Genomic DNA, 17,841 nt, shown 5'->3' with positions numbered 1-17,841 from the left:
CCCTAAAATCTGACCTGAGCCAAATCGAGTGTTGCCCACTTAACTGAGCCACCTAGGCATCCTACATATTTTTTTAATAAAGATTTATTTATTTATTCATGATAGAGAGAGAGAGAGAGAGAGAGAGGGGCAGAGACACAGGCAGAGGGAGAAGCAGGCTCCATGTGGGAGCCTGACGTGGGACCCTGACGTGGGACCCAATTCCGGGACTCCAGGATCGCACTCTGGGCCAAAGGCAGGCGCTAAACTGCTGAGCCACCCAGCGATCCCCGGCGTCCCACTTCTAATTATATTTGATGCCATTTTTCTATTTAGGGAAATTTGATCATTTGATTTTTAAATGCACATAGGTCACAAGAAGATCATTGTTATTACCTTAATGATAGAAGTAGCCACCGTGTCAAATATCTCCTGGTTTTAGTTCATGGTTTTTTTTTTTTTTTTAGTGATTTGCTCATTTGTTTATTAATTTATTAACTGTTTCCCCTTGTATATAAGATGGCAAGGAACCTACACCCTCCGGGTAATACACTGGCTGGTACACAGTTGTTACTAAAAATATTTGTAGAATATTAGGTATTTGTTGATGTCATTTTTATTACATATTTATGATCTATCCCTGCATTTTGATGTTTCCCAAACTTATTGTCATGCTATTAGTAAAAATACATCAGACATACAACCTTTATTAAAAACAAATGATAGAAAAAGTTCTTTAAATAATCAGGTATTCCATATGTTCAAGTGAATATGTTTTATTAAATGCATACTAATATCTTTCTATAGTATGTGAGTATACATAATAAATTAAAATGTATATATTTATTAAATATAGATATAATACCAGAACATGATTATTTCAGATGAGAAATCAAAATAAACCCATTTTTTAAGTATCTTTTGGTCACTCCAAATTGATATTGCTCATAAAAAAATACACGGATTTTCCCTGGGGAAAAAATTAATTCCATAGCAATGTAGTTAAGGGACGTGTTTTATTTCATAGCTTTCTGCAAGCAAAATTGCTTTGATACAAAATGAGTTCAATGATACAGGTGCTACTGTCCACTCAAGCAAAAGAAAACCTCACATTTATATGAATGCACTTTATAATTATATTCTTACAGTATAATAGGTCTAATGTCCAGGATGCCTCTGGCCTCATGTGAAGCCATGGCACAGAAATGCTGCAAGGTTCTTGAATATCATGGCACTGGCAAGTGCTTAGAGTACCTTCCTGTGAGTTCTTGGTCAGACACTGCGTAAAGAACTGTGTGGACGTGCAGTCTGCTGTCTTTTAGTTTACATTTAAATCACCTCAAAATATATCCCATATGTGTGTCTTTTGGCTTTTCAGAGTTTCTACAAAAGCAAGAAGATGTCATGAGGTATCCATCACATTAGCTGCGGCTGTAGTGTGTGGCTGTCAGTGAGGAGGTGGACTTACCTGTAGGTACAGTCATGGATTTGAGTGTGTGCCCCCCCCACGTTACAGTGCAGAAATGTTAGTGCATGTTAAACTCTCTTCCCCTCACGTATCATGTGACTTTCACCCCAGAATATCTGACAAAAAAATTATACAGATAAAATAAAAAGACAAATACACAAATAAGGCCATCTGCAGAATTTTAAACTCACTTCTTGCAATTATTTCACAATAATTTCTACATCATATTTTACATCTTTCAAACTTAAATAATAAATGCTCAAGGAAGGGCCGTGCTGGAACCAATTGCACTATCTCTTTGAGGACTTGTCCAATTTGCTGGCCGGTGATTTCCTCTGGGGCGTGGGGATTTTGGAAGGCTTGGCTGTGGATGGCCGAGAACCTGCTCGGGGTGTAGGCCTGTGTGTCGGGGGGACAGTCTCCACGTCTGAGCACACAGACTGGATTTCTGAAATGTCAAAGTCTGATGCATCGCTGCCTCGGCGGCTGCTGGCCCTGCTGCCAGCTTTGCTTCCGGCTCGGCTTCCTGGTCGGCTGGGAGTCTTCTTGGGATCTGAGGAGAGAAGACAGAGTCGAAGCGCTCTTTATTATTACCGGGTCCATTTGTGACACATTCTTTTTTTTTTTTTTTTTTTTTTATTTTAAAATTTTTTATTTATTTTTGATAGTCACAGAGAGAGAGAAAGAGGGGGGGGGGGCAGAGACACAGGCAGAGGGAGAAGCAGGCTCCATGCACCGAGAGCCCGACGTGGGATTCGATCCCAGGTCTCCAGGATCGCGCCCTGGGCCAAAGGCAGGCGCCAAACCGCTGCGCCACCCAGGGATCCCCATTTGTGACACATTCTTGAAACCTAACGCCACGTTTAATCTCAACAATCTTTCCTGTCACCTAGTAGCACTCAGCGGACACCTGTGGATGCATGGCCTTTCTCCATCCTGCTAGGGTAGGCAGCCTCACTCTAAGTAGATGTCATAAACAAAAAGCTAGGTTTACAAACTAAAGGTACGTTTGGACTTAGTCGCTGAAAACAGGATTCCACTGACTACAGACAGATATGAGGAATATACCTATATAAGATTATGCTTTCCAAAGTCTAACATGTGTACCCAGGGATGTGTGCAGCACCCATATGGAGACAACTCTTAGGTGATAAGTAATTCAAAGCACATAGGAATTTAAAAGTAAGACTTGAAACTTGAAAGATACTTCAGGCTTGCTGAGCCCAGAACCCCAGGGACTGGGTTCACTCTTCTGTGAAGAAATAGGAGAAGCACAGGTGTAAGGCCCAGGATGGTTGAGTTTTTCCAACCACCTGAGGTAGAGCCTAAGGCAAGTTCTAAGCAGGCAGGAGAGCCAAGACCTTCGAGCATGAAAGGACAGGACACTGCTGTGGTTTTTCTCATGTTCATCTTTCTTCGGTACTTTCCAGAAAGGACATTCCTGTCCCTTGTCCTCATGACTCATTTATCCCCTACCTTAGCTGGAAGACTGGGCTAGGTGTCATTTCAAAAGAATATAGCATCATCGATTTGTTATTTCAGCCCCAATGAAGAACAGCAGGGACTTTAGCCTTCAGATCACACTGCAAAAAGCCATTAAAGAAAGACCCCATTCCACACTCACCAGCAAACTGTGTTCGGACTCTGGCGGCTGCGGTAGTTATCAAGCCACTGTCATCCCCAGAGTGGAAGCCTTTCCCTGATAAATAGCCTGGGAGTCGAAGCTTGCTTCCTTGGATTGGTGTACCCTGTATTTAATCAGAAAAGGACACATCAAGAAATTGCTCCTGTTGGATGATCTGCCACTGACACCACATTACAGATGGGTGGAAACCCTCCACTGGCCCTCTTCAGGAGGGGGAGCAGGCGGGAGGGGGGGGCAGCTTTTTGATTAAGTGGTATGGGATCTTACTGATTGCTTTCCTCATTTCTTTTTCTTTCCCTGAATTCAAAAGGAATTCATGTTGTAGAGAACACACAAAAATAGAGATCCCCAAATGATAGCAAGAGGAGAAAAAAAAAAGGCAAATTAAACCATGAGCATATTAGTATCTTCCAGGCTGTCTGCGAGTATTACAGAGTTAGGACAGTACTGCCAGATAAATGGGGACTGCATGGTATAGAGAGCAGGGGACTCTGAAAAGTTGTGCTTGGATATTCTGTTGCCTCCAAAGCTTTTAGGGAACCAGGCAGAAACGAGCAGAGAGAATTAGAACAATAAGCAAATAATGCCTAAGCAGTCATCATTAAACAAACTTAACTCCAAAAAACACATGGTGACATTTTATAACTTGGTACCATGCCACTGTACCTACTTCTAATACCTTCTACGGTCTTTCCACATGAGACATAGAGATGATGATTAGGGAAAACCCTTTAAAAATTCACATAGAAGCTCATTGAGAATGCCTAAAGTAATCACAACTATGAGATTTTATTATAAGTCTAAAATGACTGCATTTTTTCCAGATCACTACAACATTCTGAAAATTCTCCCAAAGTTAAAAAAATAAGATTCCCAAGAAGTACAAGGGATATGAATTTTGCTTCAATGAACTCATAGGGAACTGTTTGGAGGAAATGAATCGGTGCATATTATGTGTGTGTGTGTGTATGTGTTTTATTTTATTTTATTTATTTATGATAGGCACACAGTGAGAGAGAGAGAGGCAGAGACACAGGCAGAGGGAGAAGCAGGCTCCATGCAGGGAGCCCGACGTGGGATTCGATCCCGAGTCTCCAGGATCGTGCCCTGGGCCAAAGGCAGGCGCTAAACCGCTGCGCCACCCCGGGATCCCTGTGTGTGTTTTAAATTAGTTTTTTTCTCTTTTAAGTTGTAAATGTCTAATAAAGCATACGTAAGACCTTTTGATACATCAGAGTTGCAATTTAATATACATGTAATATCTGAAATTCATTTACATATGTACTCTATACATACAATTTAAGGACGGAATTTATATGTGATTTGTATAACTATAAAATTTTCACACAGGTAAGGATAATCTTTATTTTTTTTTAAGATTTATGTATTCATAAGAGACACAGAGGGAGAAAGAGAGAGGGGGAGACACAGGCAGAGGGAGAAGCAGGCTCTTTGCAGGGAGCCTGACGTGGGACTTGATCCCGGGTCCCCAGGATCATGCCCTGGGCCGAAGGCGGCACTAAACCACTGAGCCACAAGGGCTGCCCAATCTTTACACTCACCTACCTAATCACAACTTTTTTCCATATGTGAAAGATGAGGACCTGAGGAGGACAGTGAATTGCCCAAGATCTGGCCGCTCTGATTTAGTTAAATTCCTAACTTTGGAAGAATCTTAACAATTCAAGAAAACAGTGAGGACCCTCAAATTATGAAATATATCATTTAAGGTGTTAGAATTCATTGCCATATAAGAACCAAATCATTCTTCTCATAAAGCCCTGATTGTTCTTATTTTATTGTCACAAACCCTACCTAGTTCTCTTACAGAGCCCTCCATAGAAGTATACTATTGTTTTCTCTGTTTGGCTTTTTTGTCTGATGAGGCTATTTGAAATAAACATAAATTTTATAGTAGTTAAAATAACATAATTTAGCTCTAATCTGGGAGAGACTATGCTTTTTAAAAATCTGAACTAACATAGCAGCACAGTCCCCAAAATTTAAAACACATATGTTGCTTGAGGCTCCTTAAACTATTCTTGGTTTTCATTAGGGGAAGGGAAGGAAAAATAAAACAAGACAAAATCAGAGAGGGAGGCAAATCATAAAAGATGCTTAAACATAGGAAACAAACTGAGGGTCACTGGAAGGGAGGTGGGCAGGGGTAGAATTCTACCTCTGAAACTAATAATACAGTATGTGTTAATTAAACTGAATTTCAATTAAAAATAAAAAAAAAACTTCTCAGTTTTCTACAACAGATCCATCCTTAGTTGACAGATCTCTAGATAACCTATGATACTAGCCCTTCCCACCTGCGGGAGGGGGTGGACATGAGGGGTCAGGGAAGGAGGAAGGAGGAAGAACTAAGGGGGTTGTTTCTGCCTTGATTCTATCACCGCCAGCAACGATATTTGCATCATTTCCATCTGAGTCATGAAAGTAATGAAACATTCTGTTTACTTATTATTCATGTGAGGATTAAATAATAGATTAGAAAGTGTTTTTGAAAAGCATAAAGGGCTTTTTAAAGGTACTATAGCACCTTCATAAAAGGGTCCTGGCCTTCAACCTGAAATCCTTCATTTCAAGACAAGTTGTTTAGGGACATTTCCCCCTCCTCCTTATTGTGATTCTAATCAAACATATGATTATTTGATACCTATGCGTGTCATTTTAGAGAACTTTCTTTCAAATATATTTGGTTGACTTTCAGTTACTGTAGATGATCTGTATCTACTGTAGATGAAATAACTTGGCAAATTTTATATGACCTAACTATCTTATCCCCATAAACTATGCCATGTTAAAAAGCTGGAGCATACTTAAATAGTAATCATGAAAGTCTAATAGACACATACCTATTGAAAAAGCCAGGTAACTTTTTGCATACCTCCGCCTCCAAACCACAGCACTGATAACCAAAAGGCTTATGTCTTACCCACCCAGTGTTCTTGGGCAGAAATAAAAGTAACAAACATTCGGAAGGTCTGTGCTCATGACGGGCACTTTATAAACATTCTTTTAATGTAAGTGATTCTCTTGCAAATGACAGTGTCTTTCACTCTCCCTTAAATGGGGGATTGTTGCATTTCTTGCTCACATTATGTCTAGAAGCATGAGCATAACCAGGAGCTTTAAAAGAAACTTTACTTAGGTCTGAATATAATCTCCTTATGTATAATTTTACTTTTCTCACAAGAGGAAAAAGTAAAATTAAGTATGAGTAAGAGAACAGAAAGAAAAAGGAGATACACAGGCCCTGCAAGTGTGACTATGTTGGACTATGTTCAGCTGACACCATTCAAAGAGCTACAAACTGTCTTTTCTACATGAACCCCTCACTCATGTCTTTCCAGAAATGCTGAGTTGATACTTATCTTACAGAAGTCTATAAAAAGACACAGCATTAATCAAAAGTATGTGTATTAAGAGAGGGTTGAAGCAATGTTAGTGCGTGACAGTGTCAATTAAAGAAGACTGTTAGACTAGAATCTGGGGCCTTACGATACCTCTGCAGATGGCACGGAAAAGTCTGAGCACTCTGCTGGTTTACAAGGAGTTGACATTTTGCTGTTTGTCAACCATGGTTTACCATAATTGCGTGTTAAAGGATGGAGAATCTGTATGAAACAATGGCAAATCAAATATAAAGGACAGTAGATAAAAAACAAACCACAGAAAGAGATATTCACAGCAAAGAGTAACATTTCACAGTAAGAATGATAATAATTAAAAATAAATGGAAAGATTTGATGGCAAATCATATACACCAAAAAACAAATAAATAAAACTTTATTTAAAGAGAAAAAAAAGACATACTCTGAAAGGTAACTAAAGTGCCTATATAGATACTCTCCATATGGGCCACAAGTCTCCAAATGGGCCTCCACATATAATATGCACACACATGTATGCAAGTCCTTCATTTGTCTTACTGAGAGAAGAGATACAAATGGAGAAGACTGGCCCCATAATTTCTAGGGTCCTAAAACATTCAAAAGTATACTAAAGACAGTGACTGCACGGGAGAAGGACAACACTTCCTATGTGAGTCCTACCTTGGGTGTGCTGGTGGCAGGGACCTGTGGAGAGGCTGCCTGGCCAGCCTGACTGGATACAGAAGTTGATCGGTTGGGTGAAGCTCCTCGTGATGATGGCCGTGATCTTCGGCCCCGGGGTCGGAAGGCAGCCATCCCTTGACTGGCACCATCTGCTAGAATGAACTTCTCCCGGAGTTCCATATTTGTCCTTCCTTTAGCTGGATTATGTGATGCGCACACACACAAAAGAGGAGGGGAAGAAAGAGGTGCTCTGTCATTCATAGGAAAAACCACCACCTGGCACCACAGATCATGTTGAGGATTTCAAGAACATCTTTTTGCCATGCCAACTCCAACGCAGCATAACAAAAAGTTAAATGCATTCTTTTGCAATGCATTCCTTTTGGATACAAGTGAGTTTGGGAAAGAAAAAAAAAGTGTGTTTATTCTAACACTAGACACCAGCAAGAATAACCACTATTAAAGAAGGAGTCAGCATGAAAATGGCAAGCTCATGCTAAAATACTGTTAATCCACCAGCTACTGATGCCCACATGGTCCATCACCCCTTCCCCACACTGAGAAGACAAGCCAGTAAGGCAGGGACTGTGGCTTTTGCATGTACTACTGAGGTAAGGAGAAGGCCAGTATTTATTTAAACACTGGAGTTAATTAAATAATAGGATTACACAGAACGAGAGATGGCTTGTTAATCATGATGACAACATATAAAACCCTCAGGTTTTTCACTTAAATGAGGCAACCAGTAATTTTATTTTATGCCTTGAAAAACTCGGTTTAACCAACATGCAACAACGAACACCAGACTCAAGGATATGAGCTAATCGGTGATGCGACGCTCATACGAACACATATGCACATGGAGGACGCTCCACGAGAACCCGATGAGCAACGTGTTAGCATGTGCTTGATCACTTATAGAACACCTACGTTTATGACACACCGCAAGTGTGCCAACGTTTCAGAATTTAAATTTGGAAGCACCAGCTCAGTTGGATATGAGTTAAGCCATACGCGATGGATGAAGCGTGTTATCTTAAAACAAATGATTAAAGCAAGAATGTCAAAGTAGGAAAGAGAAAAGGCAAGAGAGGAGAGGCAAAGAGAGGGGTTGCCAACCTATAGTAGGCTGAGTAGTAGTAATTGAAGAGTTTGATTCCGAACGTAACATTTTACTCCCATGATGATGAACTAGAAAAAATGACACAGGATACCAATCACATTAAAGAATACTGTTAGCAAGAGAAGAAACAAAGTACAGTAGTTGAATATGCAAGGGGTGCTCAGATCCGGCTTTTAGCACACATTTTAGAAGAAAAGTTGCATCAGGAAAAGAAGCACTCAAAGATTTGACTCAGTAAGAAAAATGTATTTGGAAGATTTGGCCACGGTCACGCTAACTTTTCTAAGCAACTCAACAGGACACTACACATTCTAATTGCTGTTTCGTGAGAGGAACTACATTACTTGAGGCTGCATTATTTTCAAAATATTAATAAAAGGAGTTTTTGTGATTTTATCCCTTCCATGGATGCATCAATGACTTGCAGAGAGCAGAGCTACTGAGTAGGTCTTATGACAATCCAGGGTGCCCTTAGCAGAGTGGCCTGCTCACTGCACAGGAAAACTCACTCAGATGTACCTGTGCTCAGATGCCAGGACTACAGTAACAAAGAGGCCTCACAGGAGGAACCCCAGCTGCCAACTTGGTAGCCAAAAACAGTTATCAGCACAGATATTTGCTATTGTTTGTTTAAGAGGAACGAAATGAGTTCACAGGTTAAAGAAAATCACAAAAATGTTGTTTGCTTTTTCTTTTTTTTTAAGAAAAATGGGCCTATTAAAAGTAAATGGGACCTAACCAGCAACTGCAATCAAATGACCACTTGTGAGGTCAATCAGTAAAGAATTCCACAATCGACTTTAGGATCTGAAAAATGAAGATTACAAGATAATCAAGGACTCTTTGGCTGGTGGATATAAAGTGAGCTATAGTATCATATGTGTACATTTTTAATATGCTAATCTATAGCTTTGAAATAAGAGTCAAGTTTGCAGTTGATCACTTTCAAAATTTTTAGGTATTATTTTCTGTGCTACCTCCTGCCAATTTGAAAAACTTTCACTTTTAAACTTCTACTGTCCAGCATGTTCAGTCTCCTTCACCTCACTCTCCTTTCACTGTACTTTGCTATGTAATGACAGATGAAATCCTTTCCGTAGTTGGTGTAATTACTCATTCTGAAAATTGTTGATGGAAGCATTTCCTTAAAAAAAAAAAATTGATTCTAGTATTTCCTGCCTATCAGTCTCATATTTATCTAGAAGATGTAAGGAAAAAAAATGAGAAGAACATGGTTTACATGACTGCCACAAGTTCTCTAGGAACTCCAGGCTGACAGGGACCAATGTGAAACATTCATTATTGTAGATAAATGACCAAAATTATACCCAGCATGTTTTTGATGCTGGAAAATAATACAAAATGGATATACTTTAATGGTGTTATTATCTTGACATAGCATCTCCTTACCCCTGCAAGGATCATTTTTCACTAAGAACTCATCAAGTGCCATCCATCCACCTCCAACACGAACCATTACAGTGCTTCGTAGGATCCGAACAAGTCGCAGTTGCTGAGAGTCTCCAAACTGTGAAGACGAAGGAAGAAAGAACCTCTAATCGTCAACAGCAAGTCTATGTGAAAGGGCGATGTGCAATCTGCAGTAGCTTAAGCAACCAACTTAAATTTCTTGCTTTAGTTCACAGCGATTAGTAAAATCTCAGAAAAGGGGATTTGAGATGATCTGCGTTAGACTGCTGCATGCTGATTTAGCTCAAAGGAAACAGTTTGAAAAAAGCTAACAAAGGTTATCAAGTATAATACTGAAGCTTTGTTCAAGAAATGATTTTTCTTTATGATAGAAACATTAGTAAGGCAGTAACTGAAAAATGTTTCTAGAAATGAAACACAGACGTGAAAATAAGCATTGGCCCACTAGCCCAGGGCTTACACAAAATAAGATTCTAAAGAAAATTTAATAAACTCTGATTCTTCTTCATTAAAACTTCTTCTAAAAACTAAAATTGTTTTCCACTGAAATCTGTGAGAGAAATCTCCATAAATTCATTTCATTTTCTCTAAGAGCAGTTTTGACTTAAAAGAGATAAGGTAGTATATATGAACATGACCAATAAAAAATTTCACAGTCAACTAAAATTTCTGCAACACTAATGGTCTGGTAAACCAATTTGTTAGAGGCTGGATTAATGTGTCATTTCGGATTACTGTGATATTAGAACAGCCAGTGACACATTATTAATGATACAGCTTTCAAATCTAAAAGGCTTAAAGCTGTTTGTACCATAATTACTGACACTAACAAGCTGTTTTTACTCGTTCAATGGATCTCCAAATTACTTGGATATGCTACAAATTCTCCAAGTCCTGAATAAATGTGTAGACTACATAGTTTCTAATCATAAGATTTTGAAAGCCCATGAGAAATAATTTTATACTTTTAAATCATTTCTAATAGGCTTGTGTTCAGCTTGTAAAAATCACCATACCAAATTTCATGGTTGCCAACCCAGCAGATACCACAGCACAGTGAAGAGTCCGGTAAACATAAATAGCTTCTTTTAAAGGCAGGTGAGATACAATTGTGACTTTGACTATTGTCTGGGTTCATCTGGATAAGCAGAAAGCTTTATTTTAAGGAGAAACAATATGCCATTTTTCAATATGCTTTAACACTGAGTTTCAGGAAAAGAACCCTAAAGCAAAGCCAACCATTCCAGACCCTGAAACTCAAAAGGACCTGGAAAGCATGTTAAATGGACCGGCGGGAACTCATGTGTTTTACAGCATCTTTTTTATATTGCTTGAGATTTAAACTTTCCTATGATTGACCTGGTTCCTGAAATATAAATTAAAATTTTAAAATCAAAATATATATTTATTTTGTTAGAAAAAATTTGGTGCTGCTAATAAGCAAAGGAAAAGGAGGGGATTTAAAGAAAATTACCCTTAAGAAACCAGATAATTAGACCAGATACTTGCAGTCCAAGATTATGTTTATTTTTATTTTTATTTTTTTTAAGATTATGTTTAAAGCAACAGTTTTAAGGAAATGATGTTAGTATTTTGTAGAGATATTTCAATTCTAACAAATATGATTTAAATTTTGATTTTGAGAGGGTATTCTCTAGACAACTAACATCGCCTTAGGAATTTCCCTAGTTTTCCTAACAGCCAAATTGTGAGACAAGAAATCACAGAATCATTGATTTAGGACAAATGGACAATCCCTCTTTGGAGAGAGCACATTACTTGTGGCTGAGAGCCAGGGAGAGTTCTCACTACTCTGTCTTCCCATGTCACTGCCCAATCCTGATCCTTCTCCAGCTACTTGTAGACCCTATGATCTCAATGTTTTGTTTTGTTTTTTTTTACCTAAATGGTTAAACACACCATAGAGATGTATGCAGAATCAAATCTGTGTTCCAGTAAGTATTTGCATTAAATATACGCTAACAGTATTATTATAAACTGGAACTAAAAATTGCATTTGTAACACTGTGACCAGTCAAGCTACAATTTATTATCTGGTTTGCTTAAAAGTAATGTCCTCATCTGAGACACACGGCAAAAAGGAATCCTGGATCAAGGACCCTTACAGCGTTTACAGAAACACCACGCCAACCAACAATGTAGTAGCTAGGGCAACAGCATGGGAAAGATTGGCCATGGCAAGCTTTAATGACTATGAATTAAAGTTAAAAAAAAAAATCATTGGGAACTTGAGAATACATTCCACTGGTTTATACCTGATTTCCCAGGAAGAACTGATAAAACAAAATAAAAAATGGAAGAAAGACACAATTAGTTCAATAGGAAACTTTCTATATGACTCTAGAACACACACATACAATCTGTCACACTCTGGACTCCTGGATATAGTATCTAGGTTAGAGATGTGCAGGTACCCACCTGTCCAAACTTCAAGCCATATAATCAGAAAATTTTCCATAAAAGTTTTTTTTTTTTAAATCTTTGGGTTTCAAATTTAGGTCAGAAATTCAAATATGTCGATGAATATTTTTCAATATAGAAATTAAAAAAATCAAAGTTAAAAAAATTTGACTTGTAAGTAACATACTGTATTAGGGAAACTCAGCACATTTCCTATCTAGCTACTACATGTAAGAGATATTCCAAAAAAGAGAAAAAGAAGAAGAGTGACAAAGTCCCACTGGTTGTTCAAATAACTATTTTGAAGAAGGGGAACTGAGCTTTTGAGATTTTGAATAAAAGGAAAAACAACTGCATGAGTGGAAAACACTGCCTCTTTTTTGTATTTCTAAAAATGATTCAACATTTTTAACTTCGTGCTTCTGTTTTGGAATAGCTTTTTTATCAAAAATATGAAAACTTACCTCTAATCATAATAAAATGTATTATAAGACACAGGAAGCAACCTGAGTATGTGAGATGTGCTTTTCTCTTCAAAGTAATGCACGTGTCAAAGACATGTCCTAATTTACAAAATGCAGGCTATCTCTACATAATTTAAAAAGACAAAAGTTGGAATTTCATAGAACATTCTATTGTGATGTGAGGTAAAAAATAAATAATTAGCATTCCTGGAAAGCAATGCAGATCAAATTGTATACAAATTTCCATTTTTATCCTTCAAGAGAACTAAACAGTTAATCTTGAAAACTCACTCTGTATTTGTTATCTCCGATCTGTTCAACTTGAAATCGTTTTGCACATTTACACTTCGCCACCTGCCTTGTCACCTGCCAAAAACAATGATGAAATGTCACTTTCCTGTTAACATTACATCACTCAGTCCATAAAAACCTGGACACAACAACTCAAGGTGGAAGTAAATAAAATGGCTGCATGAGTTTGAGCACGGTATCTTGGCAGCGCACACTGCTGCTGCTGCAGGCAGCGGGGGATAAGGAGTACCTCATCTTCAATTTTGTCCGCATCTGTGACGGGTTTATATGCATCTTTATTAGGGTGGAGGGCTGCTACAAACTCATAGTAGTCAATATATCCATCGCCGTCTCGGTCAAAGATGTCGGCAACTGCGCTCATTTCCAGGCGGCTGGTTGGAAACTCTAAAATTTTCAAAGTAATGGTTAAGTTTTCAGAATAATGCTAAGTGGCATTACTTAGGTATAACTGATAAATAAAACTGTCAGATGCTGAGAGGTATACATTGTGATGATCAGATCCTTGTACGTGTTGTGAAAGGAGTCCTCCCATCAAGTTAATTAGCACATCACCACCTCACATATTTATCTTCTTTTTTTTTTTCAACATTTAAGTTCTACTCAGAAAATGTCAATTACACAATACAGTGCTATCAACTACAGCCACCATGTTATACTCTAGATCCTCAGACCTTACTCATTGTGCAGCTTAAAGTTTGTACCCCTCTATGGGGCTCTCTGTGTTTCCTACTTCCCAGCCCCCAGCAACCACTCTTCTACTCTAAGTCTAACTCTGTATTTAGATTCCACAAATAAATGATAATTAAGATACTCTCAGCATAAGCCATATTATCTTCCCAGTGAAAGTTTTTAAGACCTGCTATTTACAATAACATTTTATAAAAAGATTTAATCTTAAAGAAAAGTAAATGGTATAATTTGCTAATTGTATGATTTTTTATCTTAAGGTAGCCAGTTAAATTATCAGGGTCATCAAATATATTAAAATCCTTTCAAGAGCTGATTTATATCCTAACAAATGAAACCACTATATATGGGACCTATCTTTAATTACTGCCTGGGTGGATCATTTGAAATTGCTTTTTTTTTTTGGTTGAAATTGTTTAAAATTAGCAAATTTCATATGGTTCAACTACCACTTTACTTAAGGAATATATGAATTTTATATATGTGAATTCATACATACATTCGTACGATTATATTAAATTTACTTTAAGACTTACTTCCAGTAACCTCTGCCAGAGAAATCCTGTCCATGTGACTAACTCGGTGACACATTTTTATAGGGTTTTGATTTCCCACTAATGATAATGATCAGATGTTAATTAGAACAAAAAAGGAAGAGACTGACTTGAATTTATTGATTTCCCATTATATGTCGGACAAAACAATCTAAGAATCACATATTATTAACTTTATTATACTAATGAGGATGCAGCTGCAGTGTAGCAAGGAATATACTAGCTGTGGCTATACAAGGATGAAGTATGCCTGACCCCAAAACCATGAATTCCACCAAGGACACACTTCATTGACGGCAGTGACCTCTTCACAGCCAAGTTTAAAGGAAATGCTTTATCAGTAACATAAGTTTAAACTGTGATTTTCTTTAAAAATGGCATCATTTGTTGTCACCTCTCCTGGGACTTACTTGAGGAAAGAATTCCATCAATAAATTCTTGTCGGGTTATTTTCCCATCCTGATCTTTATCAATTCTCCTGAAGAAGTCCATCACTCGAGATTTCTTATGATTCATCCATCTCATGTATTTTTTGCGCCAGATATCAAAATCAAAGTTAGCAAATTCCCTTAGCTGTAAAGGACAAAAGGTATTTTGGTTAATACAGTGCTCTGATGATATCTTATACTTTATACAAAAAAACGTTATTTTTAATGACCTTCCAGAAAATTCACAGATCTTTCCCACTTTAAAAAAAAAAAGTTCTGATCTTGCAAAGGGGAAACACAGTAACATTTTCCCTGTGATTTCACTACTGTCACTGGTTTTTCTTTTCAAATAAAAGAAACAAATGAAGCTCCTCAAAAAGTCAAACTGAAAATTTCTGACAGTGCCAATGTAACAAAGGTGGACTGCCCCAAAGGCACACTCCTGGTGAGTTCTATGCCCAGCAGACAGCAGGCCCAGTGGCACAGCACTTATCTCTGCTTTCTCTCTGCTATTTGCCATTCTGCCCTCTCTAGACTTCTAAAAATCTTCCAGTTTCAGAATCTGAAACTCTAAATCTCAGATCACAGAATATATATAATGAAAATACCTGAATTATCAATGGTTCTATTTCCCAGGTCATACCAAGCAAACTCATGTCCAGCTGGATCTTTTCTTAAGGAGTCGGCTTCTGATGATGTTAAAACTTACTATAGTTGACTCTTCAACAACATGAGTTTGGACTGTTTGAGTCTACTTACATGCAGGTTTTTTATGAACCAAAAAAAGATATATTGTCTCTTCCTGTGATTTTCTTAGTAATATTTCCTTTTCTCTAGCTTACTTTATTATAAGAATACAGTATACAACACATATACAAAATTTGTGTTAACTGCTCATTATTGGTAAGATGGTAAGGTTTCTGGCAACTGTAGGTTATTAAGTGGTTAAGTTTTGGGGGAGTCAAAAGTTATATGTGGATTTTTGGCTTTGTGGTGTGTGTGTAGTGGGGAGGATGTTGGCATCCCTAACCCCCACATTGTGAAGGGGTCAACTGTAGTTTTTTCTTTATTGATTCCCTAAACCCATATCCCATATATCAAGGGTGGTGAATTTATGAGTTTTCTAACCTCTTCCAGTCTGTCCAAGGCGTCATTAAGCTTCCTCCTCCTTTCCAATGCAAGGAGCCAAACTTGCTGCCATTTGCTCACCAATAAGTTGACCCTGGGATTCTTGGTTTCGATTTGTGTCTGTGATCCAGAAGGATATAAGCTTGATGCTGGAAAGCGTTTTCCTGTTAAAATACAACTTTAGTTAGGAGAGCAGTTTCCAGGGCTCTGAAATATGTTAAGGTTTGGCCTTTATTATTCCTAGCTAAGACTGAACCAACTTAATTATTTAGATATATCTTATTTAGCTGATACATAATGTCCAAGTCTGTTTTACCTTCCAAGCATCACATACTCTTCATATAAAATAGAGAAACATATCCTGTTGAGGCATTTAAATACTGGAAAGCTCTCTTTATAAAATTATGTTTAAAACATTTTCTAGCTTAAAATCCATGCCATTTCAATGACAATGAAGTACTTTGTAATCCTCTCTTTTGTTAAGGCATGATAAGAGAAATCTCCCCAGGCAGTGAGACTTATCTTAGTATCAGCTCCACAAACCCAACTGCCCTTCTTAGAAAAGAAGGCTGGAAGAAGGGCAGGTGAGGGCAGGAGACATGGGCCATTTATTAGAGTCACAGCAAAATACTTCACAAATTCTGATTAAACACAGACGTATGTGTATGAACCCAGCTTTCACCCATTTTTCATAGATTGCATGTTTCCTGTGCATAGTATCATACCCCAATTTACTGCCTAACGTTTTCTCCTTCTTTTCTATTTTTCACAAGTTTCTATAACGTCACAGAACAATCATCTCAGTGCATTTTCCTTGTCTAAACAAATGATTAAATGAGGCCTAGAAAAACTACTGGCCTACAGTCATATAGGAAGTGAGTGTCCAAGCTGGGATTTGCCCAGAGCTCCTCACTCCTATGAGGGTTTACAAAAATACCAAGAGCTAATCTTTACTGAGCATTTACCTGCCCGCCAGGAAGTACGCTAAGCACTTCATACACATTAGCTCATTTAATCCTCACCAGAATCCAATGAAGTTATAATTATCCCCTTTACAGATGTGTAAATTGAGGCCCAGAGAGAGTTTAAGTAACTTGTCTCAGTTGTATTTCCCAGTTGGTAAGCAGTGATGATAGCCAAGAAGTCTGTCTCCAGAGTTCTTAACCACTTTGTTACCTTTGCCCCCCAGTGCAATACAGCAACTACAAAAGATCTGAAATCATTTTTTTAAATCAGAAAAAAAATTTATTCAGAAATACATCAAAGTACCACTATTCAGATATAAATTTTGCTTCTTTTAAGTCTTTTCCAAGCCAGCTATTACTGTTTTTAATGTCACAAAGTCAAGGTAGCCCGAGAAGTAAATAGAGCCTGAAATTATATGAACATGGGCACAATCTATCAGAGTGCTGGTCCCTAATGAACAGTTAGTTAGGTCATGAACTTTAACCAGGTCATGGTCCTTTCTGTTACATTCCACTGTAAGGTTATTTATATAATAGAAGCAAAAGGGAATAACAGTTTCTGTTCTTGTTGCAAATTTTTTCCAATTTCTTCTAGCTAATCTAAAAGCTACCCTTCCAGCAAATCAAATTACATAGAGAGACCTGGATATATCTTTTTCTTTATTTTTAAATAAGTTGCTACAATATTTGAGCCTATATATTCTTTCAAGGAAACCTTCTATGATAGAGAGCACTCAGAGAATCATCACTTGCTCTGAAATTTCAAACAACAACTCAAAACTAACTTCTTTGATTTAATCATGTTCGTTTGAAAGAAACTGGCACTGCTTACTTCCTGCTCGTCCCTTATCCAGGACCGGAATATGGGACTGTAATGAGGAAGGATCAGCTGCTCTCCTCTTATAGGTCTTGGTAACTTTGTCCACATCAGGTTGTTTTCTGGTCATTTCCTCCATGAAGGTCTGAAAGTCAATGTTAATTAAATATAAGTACACTGGAGAAAACTACCTTTAGGGATGAACTAAAAACAAAAGATAAAAGGACCATGCTATTATTTCTGAATTCATTCTGGAAAAAAGGCATAAACCAACATGTTATATATTTATGGGGGGTGGGGGAGTAAGCAAGGCACCATAGCATAACATTTATTCACATCTGAAGAATATAAA

General features: G+C 37.8%; 1 protein-coding gene across 29 annotated transcripts in view; it reads right to left on the bottom strand.

The window, feature by feature from the left end:
- Positions 1–976: 976 nt before the first annotated feature.
- Positions 977–17,841, bottom strand: part of DST (dystonin) — a 480,488-nt gene continuing 463,623 nt past the window's right edge. For 12 of the 29 annotated variants that reach the window (XM_077903540.1, XM_077903552.1, XM_077903541.1 and 9 more), the window contains 12 exons: positions 17,505–17,634; positions 15,708–15,871; positions 14,562–14,724; positions 13,140–13,294; positions 12,890–12,964; positions 11,990–12,007; positions 9,693–9,810; positions 8,279–8,350; positions 7,157–7,356; positions 6,608–6,718; positions 3,072–3,195; positions 977–2,000 (listed from right to left, as the gene is read on the bottom strand). In XM_077903540.1, the coding sequence (XP_077759666.1) occupies positions 1,738–2,000; positions 3,072–3,195; positions 6,608–6,718; positions 7,157–7,356; positions 8,279–8,350; positions 9,693–9,810; positions 11,990–12,007; positions 12,890–12,964; positions 13,140–13,294; positions 14,562–14,724; positions 15,708–15,871; positions 17,505–17,634 (1,593 nt within the window). In that variant the 3' untranslated portion in view covers positions 977–1,737. The remainder of the gene's footprint in view (positions 2,001–3,071; positions 3,196–6,607; positions 6,719–7,156; positions 7,357–8,278; positions 8,351–9,692; positions 9,811–11,989; positions 12,008–12,889; positions 12,965–13,139; positions 13,295–14,561; positions 14,725–15,707; positions 15,872–17,504; positions 17,635–17,841) is intronic. The other 17 variants (XM_077903545.1, XM_077903568.1, XM_077903561.1 and 14 more) reach the window with 4 other exon arrangements.

Source organism: Canis aureus, chromosome 7 (genome assembly GCF_053574225.1).
Source record: "Canis aureus isolate CA01 chromosome 7, VMU_Caureus_v.1.0, whole genome shotgun sequence".
Lineage (NCBI taxonomy): Eukaryota > Metazoa > Chordata > Mammalia > Carnivora > Canidae > Canis > Canis aureus.
The sequence above is the reverse complement of the archived record's forward strand: the minus strand, read 5'-3'. Positions and strand labels throughout refer to the sequence as shown.